Source organism: Pimephales promelas, chromosome 19 (assembly GCF_988280905.1).
Source record: "Pimephales promelas chromosome 19, fPimPro1.hap1.1, whole genome shotgun sequence".
In the NCBI taxonomy this organism is placed as follows: domain Eukaryota; kingdom Metazoa; phylum Chordata; class Actinopteri; order Cypriniformes; family Leuciscidae; genus Pimephales; species Pimephales promelas.
The window spans coordinates 21,917,345-21,935,506 of record NC_142787.1 but is presented as its reverse complement, the minus strand read 5'-3'; the positions used below and the strand labels follow the sequence as shown (position 1 = coordinate 21,935,506).

At 37.0% G+C, this 18,162-nt stretch overlaps 1 protein-coding gene across 6 annotated transcripts; it reads left to right on the top strand.

Moving 5' to 3' along the window:
• The first annotated feature begins 393 nt into the window (after window positions 1-393).
• On the top strand, window positions 394-9,677 carry gpat3 (glycerol-3-phosphate acyltransferase 3). 6 transcript variants are annotated; one of them, XM_039688305.2, is made up of 15 exons: window positions 400-522; window positions 739-826; window positions 927-971; window positions 2,291-2,488; window positions 2,778-2,844; window positions 3,406-3,700; window positions 4,209-4,283; window positions 4,464-4,553; window positions 6,539-6,632; window positions 6,720-6,835; window positions 6,920-6,975; window positions 7,180-7,265; window positions 7,361-7,489; window positions 8,717-8,796; window positions 9,066-9,677. In XM_039688305.2, the coding sequence occupies exons 4-15, from the start codon at window positions 2,345-2,347 to the stop codon at window positions 9,181-9,183; spliced, it is 1,350 nt and encodes a 449-aa protein (XP_039544239.2). In that variant the 5' UTR covers window positions 400-522; window positions 739-826; window positions 927-971; window positions 2,291-2,344; the 3' UTR covers window positions 9,184-9,677. The 6 variants fall into 6 exon arrangements, with proteins under 6 accessions (XP_039544241.2, XP_039544239.2, XP_039544238.2 ...); XM_039688304.2 differs by having other exon boundaries at window positions 2,288-2,488; XM_039688307.2 differs by lacking the exons at window positions 739-826; window positions 927-971 and having other exon boundaries at window positions 394-522.
• The last annotated feature ends 8,485 nt before the right edge of the window (window positions 9,678-18,162 follow it).

Sequence of the window (18,162 nt, the reverse complement as noted above, 5' to 3'; positions counted from 1 at the left end):
TTGATGTGAAACCACCGAGATTTAAATTCCCGAAGAAATGGGATAACCTTTCACATATGAGATTGTGTTGGTTTGTGTTTTTATAAGTATTAACTCAATAATACACGTTTTTACAGCAGTACTTTTTTATGTTTTTTACTTTTAGGTTTTAACTATGACGATTGTTTACTTCGTTTCAGCTGACGCCTTCGCCTTGTTGTATTGTGTTAGTTTAGTAGATTCATTTGATGTAGTCTATTTGATATTCATTATACATGCATCTACTATGATCTAACTACGTTGCAGACGCTCACTCAACTAGCTCTCGGAAGTTCACGGACCGCTCCAATGTGGCGGACGGCTTACGGCGCCAATGAGGTATCTATCATATGGTTCTATTGGTCGACGCACCCACCATATTGGAACGGTTCAGCATGTCGTCACGATCGTCACTGACAGTCTTGATGGCACAACACTGCGCAGCTTCTGGTTGTTAAACCGCCGAGATTTAAATTCCTGAAGAAATGGGATCACCTTTCACAGGTGAGAATGTCTTGAGTTGTGTTTCATGCGTATTAACTCAATATTACTGGTTTTATCGGTGCGTTTTAATGTTTTACCATAGTAACATTTTAATGTCAGGTCAGCTGACGCCTTCGTCATATTGTACTGTCAAAATCATCTGCTGGAGTCTATTGCAGATGCATATATATAGAGAGTATATTCATACATGTTGCATCTATCTAACTTCGGTTGCAGATGCGCAGTTAACTTGATCTCGAATGTTCACGGACCGTTCCAATATGGCCGACGGCGACCCATAGAAACCTGATAGAAACATCTGCCAGTGAGGGATCTATATATATTTCTATGAGACACTAGCCTTGAAATTTGTATTTCTCTTTTTTCTCTCTCTCTTGTGGTTTTAAGTATATTTTGTTTTGCAGAAAACAACGCTGGTGTTTGTACTTCCCTAAAAGGCTGAGTTGTTTGTGAGTTGTTAAAGTTGTTTATCTATTATTTACTGAAAATTTGTTAGAATAATATAGATTATTCTAATGAAGGATAGAATATGCTTTTTTTAAGAAAACAATTATAAAAATATCACCTCAAAAATTCTTGTTTGTTTAATATATTTTTAAGATTTTATGTCACATAAAAATAGCCAATATTAGTTTCTTTGTATGACCAAGAGATTAACTGTAGCGTTTATTAGGACTGTAAACAAAACGATTATGATAAAGCAGTTATAAACGTGACACCTTTGTTTTTACCACAAGGAGGCGCTAGTACATGATTTAACCATATTATGTGTCCGAACTTTGTAACCATTCACACGGGAACTTTTTCGGACATATAGTTTCGGGATTTGGGACACAGTGTATAAAACATAAGCTCCAGACGTCGGGAAGGAAGAATTGAATGTTATTCCGCTATTGTGAAGGTGTGTGTACTGAGTCTTAACCCTTGTTTGGTTGCTGTTGTTTTACTGTTCATGGTATGCCACGGCCCGGGGATTTCTAATAACGGAAAAGAAACAGAAGGACAACTCAAGTTCTCGATGATTATTTCATATGTGCCATTATAGTTTGTCAAACTCATTCAGCAAAGTTGTAATTGGATAATATTTTGTCGTTTAAGGAGCAAGTTAAGGGGGATTCATACATTACGGAGACCCTTACGCACAGAGTTTCCGCCTAAATACCATTGTTATACAGGACAGAGCTATGTTAGACACCAATTTCAATAACAAGAAAATAATAATGTTAAAAAATAGTTATTACAGATAGAAACCATAAATGTCATAAAAAAAAATAAAATAGAAAAATAGCATAATTACTCCAGCTAGCCACAAATATCATCAAAACATAATACAGCTGTTAGCCACCAATGTAAAAAAAGGCATAGTCACTACAGAAAGCCACAAATAAAATAAAAATAATAAAAGTGGATACAGCTATTGTCTAGTTAAGTAAAGTCATAACACATCGGTGGGACCAATAACTTTAAAAAGTAGCTGCCATGAACATATTAGGTAGGAACATTGGTTAGATTTGTTTTGTTATTTTCTTTAATAAGGCAACAAATTTAGCTGAGATTTTCTACTTGATTCTTTTAAAATTGATTACAGTGCATTTTGTTAAAGTGAACTGCAAAAACGGGTCAGGCACTGTACAGTAAAACAGAAGCAGGCCAACCACATAAAAAATAAAAAAAACAGACCAGAGACAGTATAAACCCATTGATTACAACGTGGCCTTTTAAACAAGCACCACCTCTGTTTTGTCTTTACTTTCACCCATTTAAGCAGATGGCCTGAGCCCAGAACCCAGTCCCATAGACTGACAGGAAGGACAGCAGAGAGATGGAAGGTGCTTGGGATGTCGCACTTGTTCTCTTCCAGGTGTGGCTATCCATAGTAGTGGGCCTCATCATGTTACCTGCCATGTTTGGAGTCTCCCTGGGGTTCACTGATATCTACATCAAGGTTCTGGTTAAGATACTAGAGGTAAAGGCTATAAGTAATTGCTAAAGACATATGACTATAAATCGCTTTACATGCCTGAATAGTAGTTGCAAACTTGGAAAGATTTTTTACTTTCTTTAGACATGACAGAAGTTGATGATGCCAAGATAAACTTGCAAAAGAGGGTCAAAAGGCATGAAATCCAAATAAATGTCATTTTCAGGGGTTTCATTTTTAGTGTTTATTTCTGAGGAAGTCATTGCACTTTGACTTGTGGATGTAGAAGGCAATGTGTCAAAGGTTACCCATAAATAACTTTTGTTCTGTTTAGTGGGCGACACTCAGGATTCAACGAGGACAGAAGGAACAGCCAACACTGCCATCGCAGTCAGCCAACGGTGAGTGAGGGTGTCTGTTGGGGAAAACATATTTATGACCAGAGACATCATGTGCATAAAACACAAGCATTTGATTTCATGTGATTTGATGTCATGTGAAGGCTAGCCATGACTTCCTCTTTGGTGTTTTTAATGCTGCATAATACAGAATCAAAAAAATGTGTGGGTTAATTTGCTGCCTTTTGTTTGTTTTAGTTAATTAATCATTGCTCATATTTATAAGTCTTAGTTCAAGTTAACTCTCTGTATAAGAAAATAATGTTTTAAATGCTTTTCTTATTTATTGGCCTGATGCCTGTCAGTCATGGTCTGTTGAACCTGTATTTGGTATTGCAGCAAGTGATGGATTTCATAATTTTAGTTTATCTTATTAATGAACTTTACCCGGTCTCAGGCAGGGTATTTTCGCTGATGTGCTATATGAATCGCAGGACACACATGAAAACATACTTGCTCCACTATACTAAGAAAGTAAAATATATAGCGGCAACTGTGTCACAAATGCATTGTTTGCTCATGTGGGATCCTCAAGAAAAGAATTCATTTCAAATGTCTTCACAGGGATAATCGAAAAAGAGGACGGTTCTATGGAGGAGGAGATCGAAGAACTGCGACGGTCCCATCCCAAAAATCTGGCGGGGGGAGACTTTACTTTGTGTGACGTCTTCTATTTCTGTAAGAACGGCATTGAAAACATTGTCGAGGATCAGGTGACTCAGCGCTTCACGTCGGAGGAACTGGCTTCCTGGAACCTTCTCACACGAACCAACAACAACTTTCGCTACATCAGTGTGCGCCTCACCATTATATGGGGCCTGGGAGTTTTTATACGTTACTGTATTTTATTGCCTCTCAGGTGAGCTTGGACATAAATCAAATATACATTATAATAATCAAAAGTGTCAAAGACATTTACGTTGTTACAAAAGATTATTTTTACTTTCATTGAAGGTCACTTTCTATTAATCAAATAATCCAGAAAAAATGATTACAGTCTGACAAAAATATTAAGCAGCGCAACAGTTTTCAGCAGAATTGTTTGAACACCAAATCAGCATATCAGAATGATTTCTGTAGGACCATGTGACACTGAATACTGGAGTAATTATGCCAAAAATTCAGCTTTGACATCACAGGAATAAAATACATTTTAAAATATATTAAAATGCTGGTGAGCATTAGAGACTTCAAAACATTAAAATACTTATATTAAGACGTCAAAACATTGTATATACACAGTATATGTACATATATCATTACACATAAGCACATTTCCCACCTTTTCATTCTCACTTTTGTGACGTGGCCATGTTTTTTTGTGCTTCATCCATATGTATATGAATCATATTATTGCTCTGTCATAGGGTTACTTTGGCTGCTATCGGACTGAGCTGGTTGGTGATCGGAACTATTCTTGTTGGACTGCTTCCTAACAGCAAGTAATTAATATTGCATGCCATAATTACAGTAATTATACTATATTCTCTTGTCCGCCATTTATAAATAAGATATGATCAACTATGTTATATATTTGTCATATATGGACGGAATGATATTTAAATATTTTGACTGAGACTGAAGAAGCATTTCTTAAAGGGAAGGGTTTGTGTCTCTTTCAGTGTGAAGAACTGGCTCAGTGATTTGGTTCACATTACATGCTACAGAATATGTGCCAGAGGCCTGTCTGCAACCATCCGCTATCATAATAAGTGAGTCACTGCTTCTTTTTCATCCCAGTCGTTCCACTTTGATTGTTGTCTCACTGTTTTCCGTTTCCCCCTGCTTCTCGAGTAGCCTGGCTAACGTCAGACCATGTCTCATTGAGAATAAAATTGCGCTGCGCAAATGCAGCATGGGGAAACCCAGGCTACTTCGAGTGTTAACAGTGGCATACATAAAATATCATTTACTGTGTAATTTATTATATCTGTTTTTGCATTTTGCAACCATTGCAACACTTTTAGAAAGTAAAATATGACAAAGTAACTAAAGAAATAAAAGAAGCTAAAGGACAACTGCTGTGGATACAAGCAATTCAGCGACAAGATAGTTTTATTTAGAATCTCTAGAAATTACATTGTGCAGTCACCTAAAGGATTATTAGGAACACCATACTAATACTGTGTTTGAACCCCTTTCGCCTTCAGAATTGCCTTAATTCTACGTGGCATTGATTCAACAAGGTGCTGAAAGCATTCTTTAGGCCCATATTGATAGGATAGCATCTTGCAGTTGATGGAGATTTGTGGGATGCACATCCAGGGCACCTGTTTCACCACATCCCAAAGATGGTCTAGGGTTGAGATCTGGTGACCATGGGGGCCATTTTAGTACAGTGAACTCATTGTCATGTTCAAGAAACCAATTTGAAATGATTCAAGCTTTGTGACATGGTGCATTATCCTGCTGGAAGTAGCCATCAGAGGATGGGTACATGGTGGCCATAAAGGGATGGACATGGTCAGAAACAATGTTCGGGTAGGCCGTGGCATTTAAACGATGCCCAGTTGGCAGTAAGGAGCCTAAAGTGTGCCAGGAAAACATCCCCCACACCATTACACCACCACCACCAGCCTGCACAGTGGTACCAAGGCTTGATGGATCCATGTTCTCATTCTGTTTATGCCAAATTCTGACTCTACCATCTGAATGTCTCAACAGAAATCGAGACTCATCAGACCAGGCAACATTTTTCCAGTCTTCAACTGTCCAATTTTGGTGAGCTCTTGCAAACTGTAGCCTCTTTTTCCTATTTGTAGTGGAGATGAGTGGTACCCGGTGGGGTCTTCTGCTGTTGTAGCCCATCCGCCTAAAGGGTGTGCGTGTTGTGGCTTCACAAATGCTTTGCTGCATACCTCGGATGTAATGAGTGGTTATTTCAGTCAAAGTCAGCCCATTCTCCTCTGACCTCTAGCATCAACAAGGTGTTTTCGCCCACAGGGCTGCCGCATGCTGGTTGTTTCCCCCTTTTCACATCATTCTTTGTAAACCCTAGAAATGGTTGTGTGTGAAAATCCCAGTAACTGCAGATTGTGAAATACTCAGACCGGCCCGTCTGGCACCAACAACCATGCCACGCTCAAAACTGCTTAAATCACCTTTCTTTCCCATTCTGACATTCAGTTTGGAGTTCAGGAGATTGTCTTGACCAGGACCATGCCCCTAAATGCATTGAAGCAACTGTCTTGTGATTGGTTGATTAGATAATTGCATTAATGAGAAATTGAACAGGTGTTCCTAATAATCCTTTAGGTGAGCGTATTTGCTGAGATGGATAAGGTGGTTGTTATTTTGTCTCATTGTCATTCTCAGCCATGCATACACATCTTTTTCTTGTACACTCCTTAGTATAGTCAAATGACCATTGTTATTATTATTATTATTATAGTTTATTTAGATAGGGACAGATACAAATAACATACTGTAGATACACTTTGATAGTGATCTGATGCATGTATCAATGTTTTTAGCCAAAGCTAATTTACAACATTAGTCCCTAGAAGGGCTTTTTTTAGTAAAAATGCAATACAATACACGAGCAATACAAAACAATAAGGGCTTTTGATAAAATGCAATACAAGAATAAAAATACTAGTAGAGAAAAAAATAATAGAATATAATATAAATGCCAAAAAAAAAAAAAAAATTGTTTCTTATATTTGTCTCATTGTTTCTTGTATTTGATGCATAATAGAGAGAATCGTCCACAAAAAGGAGGTATCTGTGTGGCCAACCACACCTCCCCAATTGATATTGTCATTCTTGCGAACGATGGATGTTATGCTATGGTGAGTCACACTGACTTTTATCAGATGTGTGACGTTGTGTGTCTGTAGAGGTCTCAGGTGTCCTTAATTCAGTTATATTCTCTTCAGGTAGGTCAAGTTCATGGAGGCCTCTTGGGGGTCATTCAGAGGTCAATAGTCCGATCCTGTCCTCATGTTTGGTTTGAGCGATCAGAGATGAAAGATCGTCATGCGGTTGCCAAAAGGTGACAAAGTGTGTATTTATTAGTCTGTTGGAGTTGTTATGTGCTCGCTTAGAACATAAAGCCTCAGTTTTGCTTTTTCCACAGGTTGAAAGATCATATTGCTGATAAAACTAAGCTGCCAATCCTGATCTTCCCAGAGGGTACAAGTTGAGCAATGTGTCCTTATGCTTATAGTAAAGCATTAATTATGCAGTAAATCTACTATAAAAGAAAGTATCAAAAATCATAGTATCCATATTTAATTTATATATACAAATTTCACATATTTATTTGAATATATATCTATATGCAATTTGTTATTCTATTCCCAAACTCCCTTTGCTCTGTCTTTGTGTTCATTTTAGGAACTTGTATTAATAATACATCAGTCATGATGTTCAAGAAGGGAAGCTTTGAAATTGGTGGAACTATATACCCAGTTGCAATCAAGGTATCGACTGCCAACAAGCTTGTGTTTTCCGACAGCACTATTACTGGCACCCTCTGAAAGGGACACACACCTCATGTACTTCTTCTCTCTTTCAGTATGACCCTCAGTTTGGAGATGCCTTCTGGAACAGTGCCAAGTATAACATGGTGAGCTACATCCTCAGAATGATGACAAGCTGGGCCATTGTGTGCAACGTGTGGTACCTCCCACCTATGACTAGACAGGTAAGCAGAAACATCTATTTATCTTTGTCTGTCTGTCTGTCCGTCCTATGTAAGGTTCCACGAATGCTGGAGCCTAAGCAGAAACATGAATTTACAAAAACAATTATTTTATTCATTGATTTATATTTCAAAACAGTTTAAAAGCATCCCAGAATGCATCAGGTAGAGCTGGGTAAATTGAGAATCATGATTTTTTTCCCATGATTCTGTGGAGACAACTAAACAAAATAACATGTAATTTATTAGAAGTTCTGACAAAATGTTAATAGCTGCAGTCGATTTTAAATATTTAATTAATTTGAATAAATTATTTTGAAAAAATCGATTTGGATGTCTCATTGTTTTATTGCTGGATGAATCAGCCCTTTTGAACAAATCTCTTAAATGAATGATTCAATGACAAATACATTTTTTAACAGTCACTTTTTTGACACCTAGTGGCGTTACTATGTATTCGATACAATCGTTATTTGAAATGCCAAGTTACTTTCAAAAGGTTTGCATTTTGACCACTGCTATAGACATCAGTGTTTATATCGAGCCCGTTCACATCCCAAAGCGCCATATAGGACGCTTTTGCAAAAGCGTAAATATCCAACGCACATGGCACCCTTTAACGTGAAATGAGACACAGATATATTTGGGCAGAAGGCGCCCCCTAGTGGTCTAACCCTTACCCAACACCATACCTAAACTTAACCATTAACCGAAGCGTCTCATTAGACGTTAAAGGGTGCCATGTGCGTTGGATATTTACGCTTTTGCAAAAGCGTCCTATATGGCGCTTTGGGATGAGAACGCGTTGTTATATCTGACCTTTAAACTTTTATCCCAGTACTTATATGCTAATTTTAATATTTGTAACACAGAAACAACGATACTGTGTAGTTACATACATGACAACTGCTCTCTGGCTCAGCAGCAGCACGAACATATTTGAATGTTTCGCTGTGATTTTGTCAAATATTTAATTGACACACACAGGCGAACCATTGTCATTTAGGAACGAGATCACATGGGTGTTTGAATCGAGATTGCGATCTTTTAATGATTAATCGTGCAGCTTCAGAGTATGCGGAACTGTTGTATAAGCACACAGGGTGACATAATGTGTTATTTCTTGGTTTCAATTACTTTTATGAGCATTTCAGGTGTATATAAACTTTTAACTGGTAGAGCCTTGGTTCCTTTATTTCATTGTATCTGAATATGTAAATATTTTTTTAGGATGGAGAGGATGCTGTTCATTTTGCTAACAGAGTAAAATCAGCAATTGCACACCAGGGAGGACTGGTGGATTTGTCCTGGTAAGAATACACACTTATTTTTTTTTTTAAATAAATTAAATATGCATATATGTAAGCATATTTTAGTATTTAATTTATTTTTGCCTTCTCTGGAGAAAACATTATTAATTATTTATTCATAATATTTAAATGTCGATTAAAGTTTTTAGTACTAGTGTAAGGATGATTAGTATGAGTGGCAATATAATCTCAAAATGATCAACTATTAGCCTGACAAGTCACAAATTGCTATAGATTATGCTATAGATTAAAGTATAATTACGTTGCAGGGATGGAGGACTGAAGAGAGCAAAGGTCAAGGAGTCATACAAGGAGGAGCAACAGAAGATGTACAGCAGTATGATCGTAGGGTCGGACTCTTGCGAAGCCTTAGTTGATCCCATGTAAATTTCAGCTCGCACTATATGAACTTGATCTGAAAGTGAGAAGCACGTCTAGCTCAGCCACCGGACAAAATCAGCACAGTCCCGCTGTGCAATGTTGCTCTTTTTGATTCAGAATTTTTTTAACTGGAAAATATATTCTTGAGATTTGAACTTTTCGTTTTTTGTGTACATAAATCATAACAAATTGTTGATGCATAGCTCCAATACTTAGTGAAACGCTTTCGATTTTCACTTTGTTCTCAATCATTGTTGGGTTCTAGTTCCCCCCACAATATAGTGTATAGATTTGCATGTTAAAATATTTACTTTGTGCATGTTCTCATTTTATTCCTGTTACATGATTTCTTAACGGTCGAATGTGAGCTGCACACACTTTTCTCAGGTCCAATGGGCTGTTCATGTGTCGACACTAGAGGTCACTGTTACCAAACATTTGAGCCACATAAAACAGTTCACAATCATGATTGTCTTTCCTAATAAAATAATGAAATGAAACATTCATCTCTCAAAGCATTAATAATTTCCATTGATACTATATTTAGCAGTCAACTACATGCGAGTAAAACCTGTGTAGAATGTAACAAGCACATAAAATATACAATAATTACATTAAGCCTGCGGGCACTTTTCAGGCCTCTGCGAAAAGGCAGATCTGTCTCCCGTGTGTCAATTAGTGATGGGTGATGCACAAAGCACCATTGAGCTTTAATTGCACGAGCACCAGCTCATTTTACTTAGAGCTCCATTGAAACGTCTGCCATTATAAAGTCATTAGGCGCTAACATTTTGCTACGGAAAGTCGACAGAAAGTTTCCCAGCACAGGGAAAAGGAGAGGGTTCAGTCACGGTACATTCAAAGAGGAGACGGTGAGCAATATGTGCTTACTGCGATGGCGGTTTAATAAAGAAAGCATAGAGTGTGAAATAGAACATAGTTATTCTCTGGCACAGAGGGCTGAAGCAGGCTTATCCCTTTCTCTCTCTCTCTCTCTCTCTCTCTGACCGACCACACATCCCCAGACGATCCTCCAGCCCCCGCGAAAAGCAGCAGCGGGCTTTAATAACAGTCCTGCAACTTAAATTGCTTGAACAGAAATGTTTGTTCTCCCCTAACAGGATTGTAAATTATTAATCGGATCTGAAGCCGATTTTATAACCTGATTGTTGAGGTGGGATTCTCCACGAGCAGTGCTCTGGCACACCATTTACTGTGATGTATGTGTCTGCACATCTTTATATCCAATTTAATGTGATTCGGATAGATTTCAAAGCGACATCATAAAAAGCATGGAAGTGACCCCGGCAGAGCCTCGAATGTAGACTCTGTGCGACAGGCGGCCACGTCTCTGTATTTTGATTCGATTTTGCCGATTTCTGTTTTTACCCAGATGTGATCTATACAAATGTAATGCCAGTACACTCAGTAAATATGAATAAATCACTAAATTAGATCATTTTCCTGGAGAATGTAGTTCAAGCTGGACATCATTTTAAATCACAGTTTGCCTGGAACTGACTGGCTTACCTAATCAGAAGGGTAAATGACCCCGCTTTTGCCGAGGACCTGCCATTAGTTAGAGCCGAATGTTTTTTAAATACATTGTTCTACCATCGTTTCTGAGACTCGAGTGGACCTCCTACACTAATGCATGAGATCTTGAGGTACAATATGTCTCAGGGGGAAAAATCAATAGAGGAATACTGGAAGAAGTCTCTGCAGACTCTCTTTCCTCGAAAAGCTCGGCACCTCACGAGGAGTTTTAGTGTTTGAATGTTCTCAAACACACACAACCCTATTAAATATAGTCCGTTTTATGATCAAACCAGGACAAATAAAACATTACTCAAGGTTTGAAAGCATCTGCTAATTTATATTGGTCGCGTATGCCTTTCTTTACAGCTTAACTGCATAATTGACCTTATTTAGACAATTAAGTAACAGTTTTAATCCTGTTTGCATGCCATATTTTTATGTTTATTTGAGAAGTGCACTTAACAATTGATGCTTCTTTGCTTGTTTCCAGCCAGACTGAGAAAAAAAATGGATTACCAAAAACATATACGGTCCAATTGGAAAGGCTGGCTGAGAAGAGGAAAAATAAGTTTGCTCAGCTTTTGTCATGGTATTAGACATGTCCTCTCCTCGACCATAGCTGGAACCAAATGATGTGCATGATCCCTTAACATGGTACATGTGAATCTGGGGGGAAAAAAAATGCTTCCTGCATGTTGCTTTGATTTTATAACTTTTTAAGTTCAAAATAACGTGTGATTCAACAAGTGAGTTATGCACTTGATCCATCCAACAGATGTCAATATGCTCGTAATGTTTTATCAACACTGTCTGTATATAGGCAGCATACAAGAAGAAAAATCATAGGCCCAACTCATTTGCAATTCTACCTGATTAACATACCTTAATGAAGACTATAATTCGACCACATTGATTTTTTTCCCCCCTTTTTGATTGAGCTAAAATGGAGTTGGAAGTTCTTTGAGCCCGAAAGCTGATTGATTTGCGGCTGAAGATTCAATTCAGTTTGAAAAATAATTAAGTTCTTGTAATCAGCGGGAATTTTTTATATAGCATCATTGCTCAAGTCAAATCTTTTATTTCAGGTCTATTCATAAGTTCTGTTCATGCAGGTACAAATGATGCAAGTAATCACATTATTTTTTTCAAGTAACTAGTAAAGCAAATCATTAAATTTACAACAAAATATCTGAGTTACTTTTTCAAATGAGTAACTCAAGTTAGCCTACCTTTTTTTTCCCATGACACTTATCTTGTACCGATGAGGTGTAAACATGGTAGTTTGTTCTACTAAAAGTGAGCATACATTTATCCTCATCGAACTTGGACCAAAACTCAAAATAAATCAAAACGGTGAAATGCAAACTCGAAATGCAAAAGTTGCTGCCTTAAATTTTCAAGTACAATCAACTTGAAAGTAAGTTAATTTACACAAAATCTTGTAGGCAACTTTTTTGATGAGTTAGAGATGAAACTACTTACTTACTGTATTTTGATGAGTTAAAAAGCAATGTAAAAACATTTGCTTTCATAACTTATAGATCATATCATTTGTTTGTGCACTTTTTTTTAGGGTGTAACACAATATTGTAATGCATTACTTTAAAAAGTAACTTTCCACAGCACTGGAACCAAGGCTTAAGAATCAAACAAAACTTTAGATGCCATGCATTCTTTCACGTGAAGGGTGAACTGAACTAGTTATGTGTCGGTACTGAGTATTGAAAATAACTTTTGGGCTTTAAAAGAAACCAGACAGGTTTGAAATGATTCAGCTCAAGTAACAAGATCATAAATTGTTTGCTTTCTGTGTGTATGCATGTTTCTCTTTTTATGGAGAGGGAGGCAGAATTTCACCTTGAATGCGAGAGCTGTCGCGGTTCACCGTTCCAGGCGTTTTACCCTTTATGTGATTGCTTTTGTTTTTCGGGTCAGCTCTCATCTATGCCTGCAACTTTTCCAATTTATCAGGACTTGTTATATGAAGACAAAAGCTACAGTCGGACGGCAGAGCAGGCGGATTGCACACGGAGCCATTTAAGAAACGGCAACAAAGATCCGGAGTGGCACACGTTCATGCTTGGTGAGCAGTGCTTATAATCACACCTCCGTGAAACACACTGTGCAAGTTCATCAAATGAATAATGAAATAATGGTTGTGGTCCATTAATAGAAAATTATCCTGCCTCATGATTAATTGCATTAAACTTATGAAAGTGTGTTTTTTCTACAAATCAAAGGCGGGAAATGATGGATGATGAAGAGGCATGATGAATGAAGAAAGGCTGTGAACTAAATTGAAAGTGTACTCATCCGTTCTCCGCTCAAAACTAATGATGAATTGACCATGTCACATTGAACAATACACATTGAGCTTTAAACATAAAGCAGACACGGCCACAGAAGGCACTGGTCTTGAATCACAGTTGTACTGGACATGCATGCAAAATATTTCTCTTCTTTTTCTCAATATTGATGTTATTTTTCTTTAATTTAAAGTCAACATTACTGATTGAACATTTTAATATGACTGATATATGAATTTATCACTATAACAGATTATCGAGTAATTATTTTTACGAATGCATTCAAAAATATTGCGCAGGCCAAATATAAGCATTGTGGGTTCAAGCCAATAATCCCTGTAAACTGCTCAAAAACATATTAAATAATGTTTTTGGAAAGTCTAAAAACACAATGAGTTTGTGTTAGAGTTAGAAAATAATATCTCAGTAAAAAAAAAAAAAATGTAAGTCAAAGGAAATTATGTTTGGAAGGGGTTGTGGGTAGTTGATGATCACCAGTTACATCATTGAAAAATCCCTAAATTATAATTTTCTTTAAAATGGTCATTATGCTATTAACAACCATTGTTTAAAACGTTTTATATTATACTTATCTGTTTTAATACCCCTTTTCTTCCTAAATCTGACTCTTTGTATCGGTTTACAAAGGAAGATGGGAAAGGCAAAAGAACACAGAAAATAAACAGATTGTTTTTTTTCTTTATACTGCAAAAAAAAAAAAAAAAAATAGACTAATTGACAAACTGCCAAAGTTACAGATGATCAAATCCATATTAAGACAGCATCTGGCCAGGCTCCAGGCAACATTGTGTATTGTAAATAATATTGCCATCTGTGAGGTGCCGACAGTTGGGAATTAAGAAATTACATGATTGTAATTAATGTTGAAAAGATAAAAGACGTAGAGTGTGCATAAAAGTTCCTCTCCTTGTTTGGTTGATTGCCTGCCGTCATGTGACCAATCGAGAGTCATTCTCAAACTCTCAAACTAATCAATGTGAAATTCAGTGCTTGACATTGATTGAAGGAGTGCAAATTCCAAACATATGCACTATTGTATTAAATATTACACTGTATTAGTAGTTTAAATATGAAATATTTCTTCAATATACACTAACACCCTTCAAACGTTTGTGGTCGGTAAGATTTTTTTTACATTTTTCTGATGTAGGTATCTTATGCTCATCAAATATTTAAAATAAGTGTCATAACATATTTTAAAATGTAATTTATTCCTGTGATGACAAAACTGAATTTTCAACATCATTTGGTGATCTAGAACCATTTCTTACTTTTATCAATGTTAAAAAAAACAGTTGTCCTGCTTATTTATGTGAAAACCAGGATTCAGAGATGATATTTTATTTAGCATGTATTCGCACTGCAATGATGTGTTGTTCCATTTCACATCCAAACTCAAAGGCCCTTGTTAGGTCACAGAGAGACAATGATGGCAGTCACACTATGTACTTCCTGCACCAGGCCCAACTGCCGATATTAAAATGCGCCGCTTCAATTTCATCTCCAAAAAGAGAGAGAGAGAGAAAAAGAGAAAACTATATCAGCTCAGTGAAGCTGCACACTGCAGGTTCACACAGAAATGAATATTCTCTTTAATTTGCCGGGCTGCGACGGGTTTGGAGCCCCCAAGACAATGTTGATGGATGATGTTTTAATGCTGCTGAATGTTATTTTTACCGAACAGGGAAAACGATGAATTTTTACTTCATTGGCAATGATCGTGCCCTACACATAAAAGTGTGGCAGGCGAGCGTCGCCCATGAATAAGCACCTCTCGCAGCAGATGTTACTTCGCTGAAAGCAATTCTTCAGATAAGATTTGCAGAAGATTAATTGTGTACAGCTGTTTCATGGCCCGGTGCAATCTTAATACATTTATGATAAGTTTAAAAGCTCACAAGACGCAGCAGACGCTCCCAAGTGAGACTGCACGGAGAAAGGCGAGCTTTATTCCCACATCTGGATTCATATCCTCCATCATATTCATTATTGCCTTTGTGCCAGCCGACGACGGCAGCGCGGCTTATTATTGTGCAAAGTGCAACAGCGCTCGAGTCCTCTACCCGATTCCTTTATCGCCTCTTTCTTTCTCCTCGCCCCATATTTTCTATTTTTTCAAGGGGGCAAATTATTCAAATCTGTGCAAATGAGTTGTTTCCATTTCTCGCCCCTCTGGGTGGAAATTGAAAGTGACCCGGGTTGACCTTCCTCCATTAATCGTGGCAAATTGCAGCAAGTGCACAATCCGGATCATAGTAATGGTACAGGGGCCCCCAATGACTCATTAATGAGGGAGATATGACCCAGCTGGATTCTCTCACTCGCACTAGTTAAGAACAATCGTAGTGTTACGACCCAAACCAGGGGTCTTATGAAGTGGCTTTTCATTTTTCCAAAGACATGCGACCGGCGTGCTCGGCCTGGTCTCTGTGTCAAACGTTCCACGTAAGGAGCCAGTTATTCAAAAGAGGCTTTTGAGGTCCCTGAGTCAAAAGAACAGCGGTGAGAGGATGTGATCTGGCACATGTTTAACCTGGAAAGATGGCAGATCCCCTGAGGATTGCAGGGATTTTATTTCACCTAGCATAATAAAGGTTGGAAAAACTAACTCAAATATATGGTAATAATGCCATTTTCTGTCAGTCTTCAAACAAATGTAAGCCAAAGCAAATCGCAAAAAAAAAAAAAAAAGTGAAACTGGATTCTATGCACCACTGCCACATAAATTCACTCATTTCAATAATTTTTTTTACAACAAAAAATGATTTATAATTAGGACATTTTATAACCATAAAAACCACTGTCATACTTTAAACAAAAAAATATGTTAACTGAAAAAATATATATAAATATAAAAACTATAAAAGTATCTCTCGATGTTAAAAAAATAGCAAGAAATAGTCTCAGCAGTCAAGAAATTACAAAAATTGTATTAAATAAAATATCAAATTAAATAAAAATTGGGACCCTGAGGTCTTTGAGTGTATATGGTTTATGTATGTAGATAATGTATTGTGCACAGCTCTAAGACTAATCAGTCTCAGATAGCGTTGGTTCTGCCCTGCTGTCCAACACATCTGTGCCATCATCACCCTCATAACTGCGCTTCATATTATTACTTCCTTGCACATTAAAGTGCAATAAAAGCCAGTTGAGTATTAACTGACAGATACGTCATAAATAACACGGACTAACCTTGAGTAATGTCTCACTTCACAGCCACCTTGTGCATCGAACATGACTTAATATGGTGCAATAAAATGAAACCTTCACTTCATAAATTTGCATGATTTATATGGGAGGTATTAAATTAATTTAACGCTATGAATATGCAACAACATGAAACCGATGTAGCCGCATAATGTTCATTTTTTTTCCCAATATGATGAGGGAGGGCTTAATTAGTGATTGGTTGCTATTTTTGCTCAGGAAAAAAAATAATTAAGTTAATGAACTTAATTACTTGCCTCCACCAATGCAGTTTGCATCTCATTTCACTTGCCGGGGGCGAAACTTCATTTTATAAATATGTGGAATTATTATTATTCAGTCAAGAAATATGTGACTTACTACGTTTTTATGGTGACCCAAGATGTATGAACAGGAACACATTCAGCAAGATATTTGCGTTGTACATCTGGAGAGGGTACCGAACCATTATTCGTCATCAGTGTTAAATGATGATCCAGTTTAGAATGTAAAATGTCCCAGACTGCATTCCCAGCAACCAGCCACATAAATTCTCCTTCCTCTATAAATACACACACGGACCGAGAGATGTGAGACTCTGCATCCATGCACCGTCCCTAATCTGACATCATCATTCTGCTCCACCTCCCATCCCACCTGCACACCTTCACTCGGATAACTGTCATACATGAAAAATAGGATGCCTCCTTAGCAAATGCCTCATTCTCTGCAGATTATTTACTTTTAATGGGCGGGGAATGAGAAAAGCACTTAATATGTGGTCACTAAAGATGTGATTTATGGGGTCAGGGGAGTGATAGTGGCACCCAGCGTTTTTGCTCTTTTGTTATAAATCTATCAAAGCCCAGGGATTTTTATAACAAATTGTGTTACAAACATTCCTTCTAGAGACAAATCGCTCAACAGAAAATTAGATTATCTATTTCTACTGTTTTGTTGTACAGATAGTACAGAATAGACCTGCTTAATATAGGAATTTAAAATGAATGGGCGTCATTTACTGTATTAAAAGGAAATGCTCAGAAATCAAATATGTTTTTATATATGAAAGCGAGTCATCCGTTTGACATTGGAAAGCAAGCGATGTTTTCTGCATGCTACGCTGCACAATTTTTACCTTGTTGTGAATGACATCACATTGAAAATATATGACGCTATAAAAACATTGCCCATTGCGAAATAATGATAAAAATCGTTACGTCTTTCTATTGAGTTGTCCTCTAGCCGGCATGAAAACAATATTATAAATGTGTCCAAAATTTACGAATCTAGGCTGGCTCTTTTTAGTGAATCAAATACATACATCGTAAGCAGTTTGAATCATGAACAATTGACTCTTTTAATGAACTGCATCTTTTTAGTGAATTCAAAACATTCAGCAAAATAAGAGTAGACTTTCATCATAGCCAAAACAATCTGTGTTGCATTCATTTCCTATTATCACTGTAAAGCTGCTTTGAAAAGATATGTATTGTAAAAAGCGCTAAAGGAACTTAACTTGACTAGTCCAATTGACTTACAGTCGGTTCTTTTTTAATGAAGTTTGACCAAGCAAACAAGCTGATTGGTCTAAGTTTCAGAATCCTTCACTAAACTGAATCTATCGGTGCTGTTAGTGGATCAACATTTGGCTTATTTACTGAACTTCAAGTTATCATTATTTTCAAATATGTCTATATAAAGCAAGTTCATGTCAGTATAGTTGCTGGCTGAGTTCAACGTATTAAAAGATAGTTGTGATAGAGTTAATAAATATAAAAGTAGTGAATTGAACAGAATTCTGTGGTAGGAAACACTGACATAACCACAATTCTGTAGTACTGTCATTATACATTTAGGTATATCTGACTGCTTTGAATTTATTCAGCTTTCAAATGATTAGATGATTGACTGTATGGGAATTCATAAT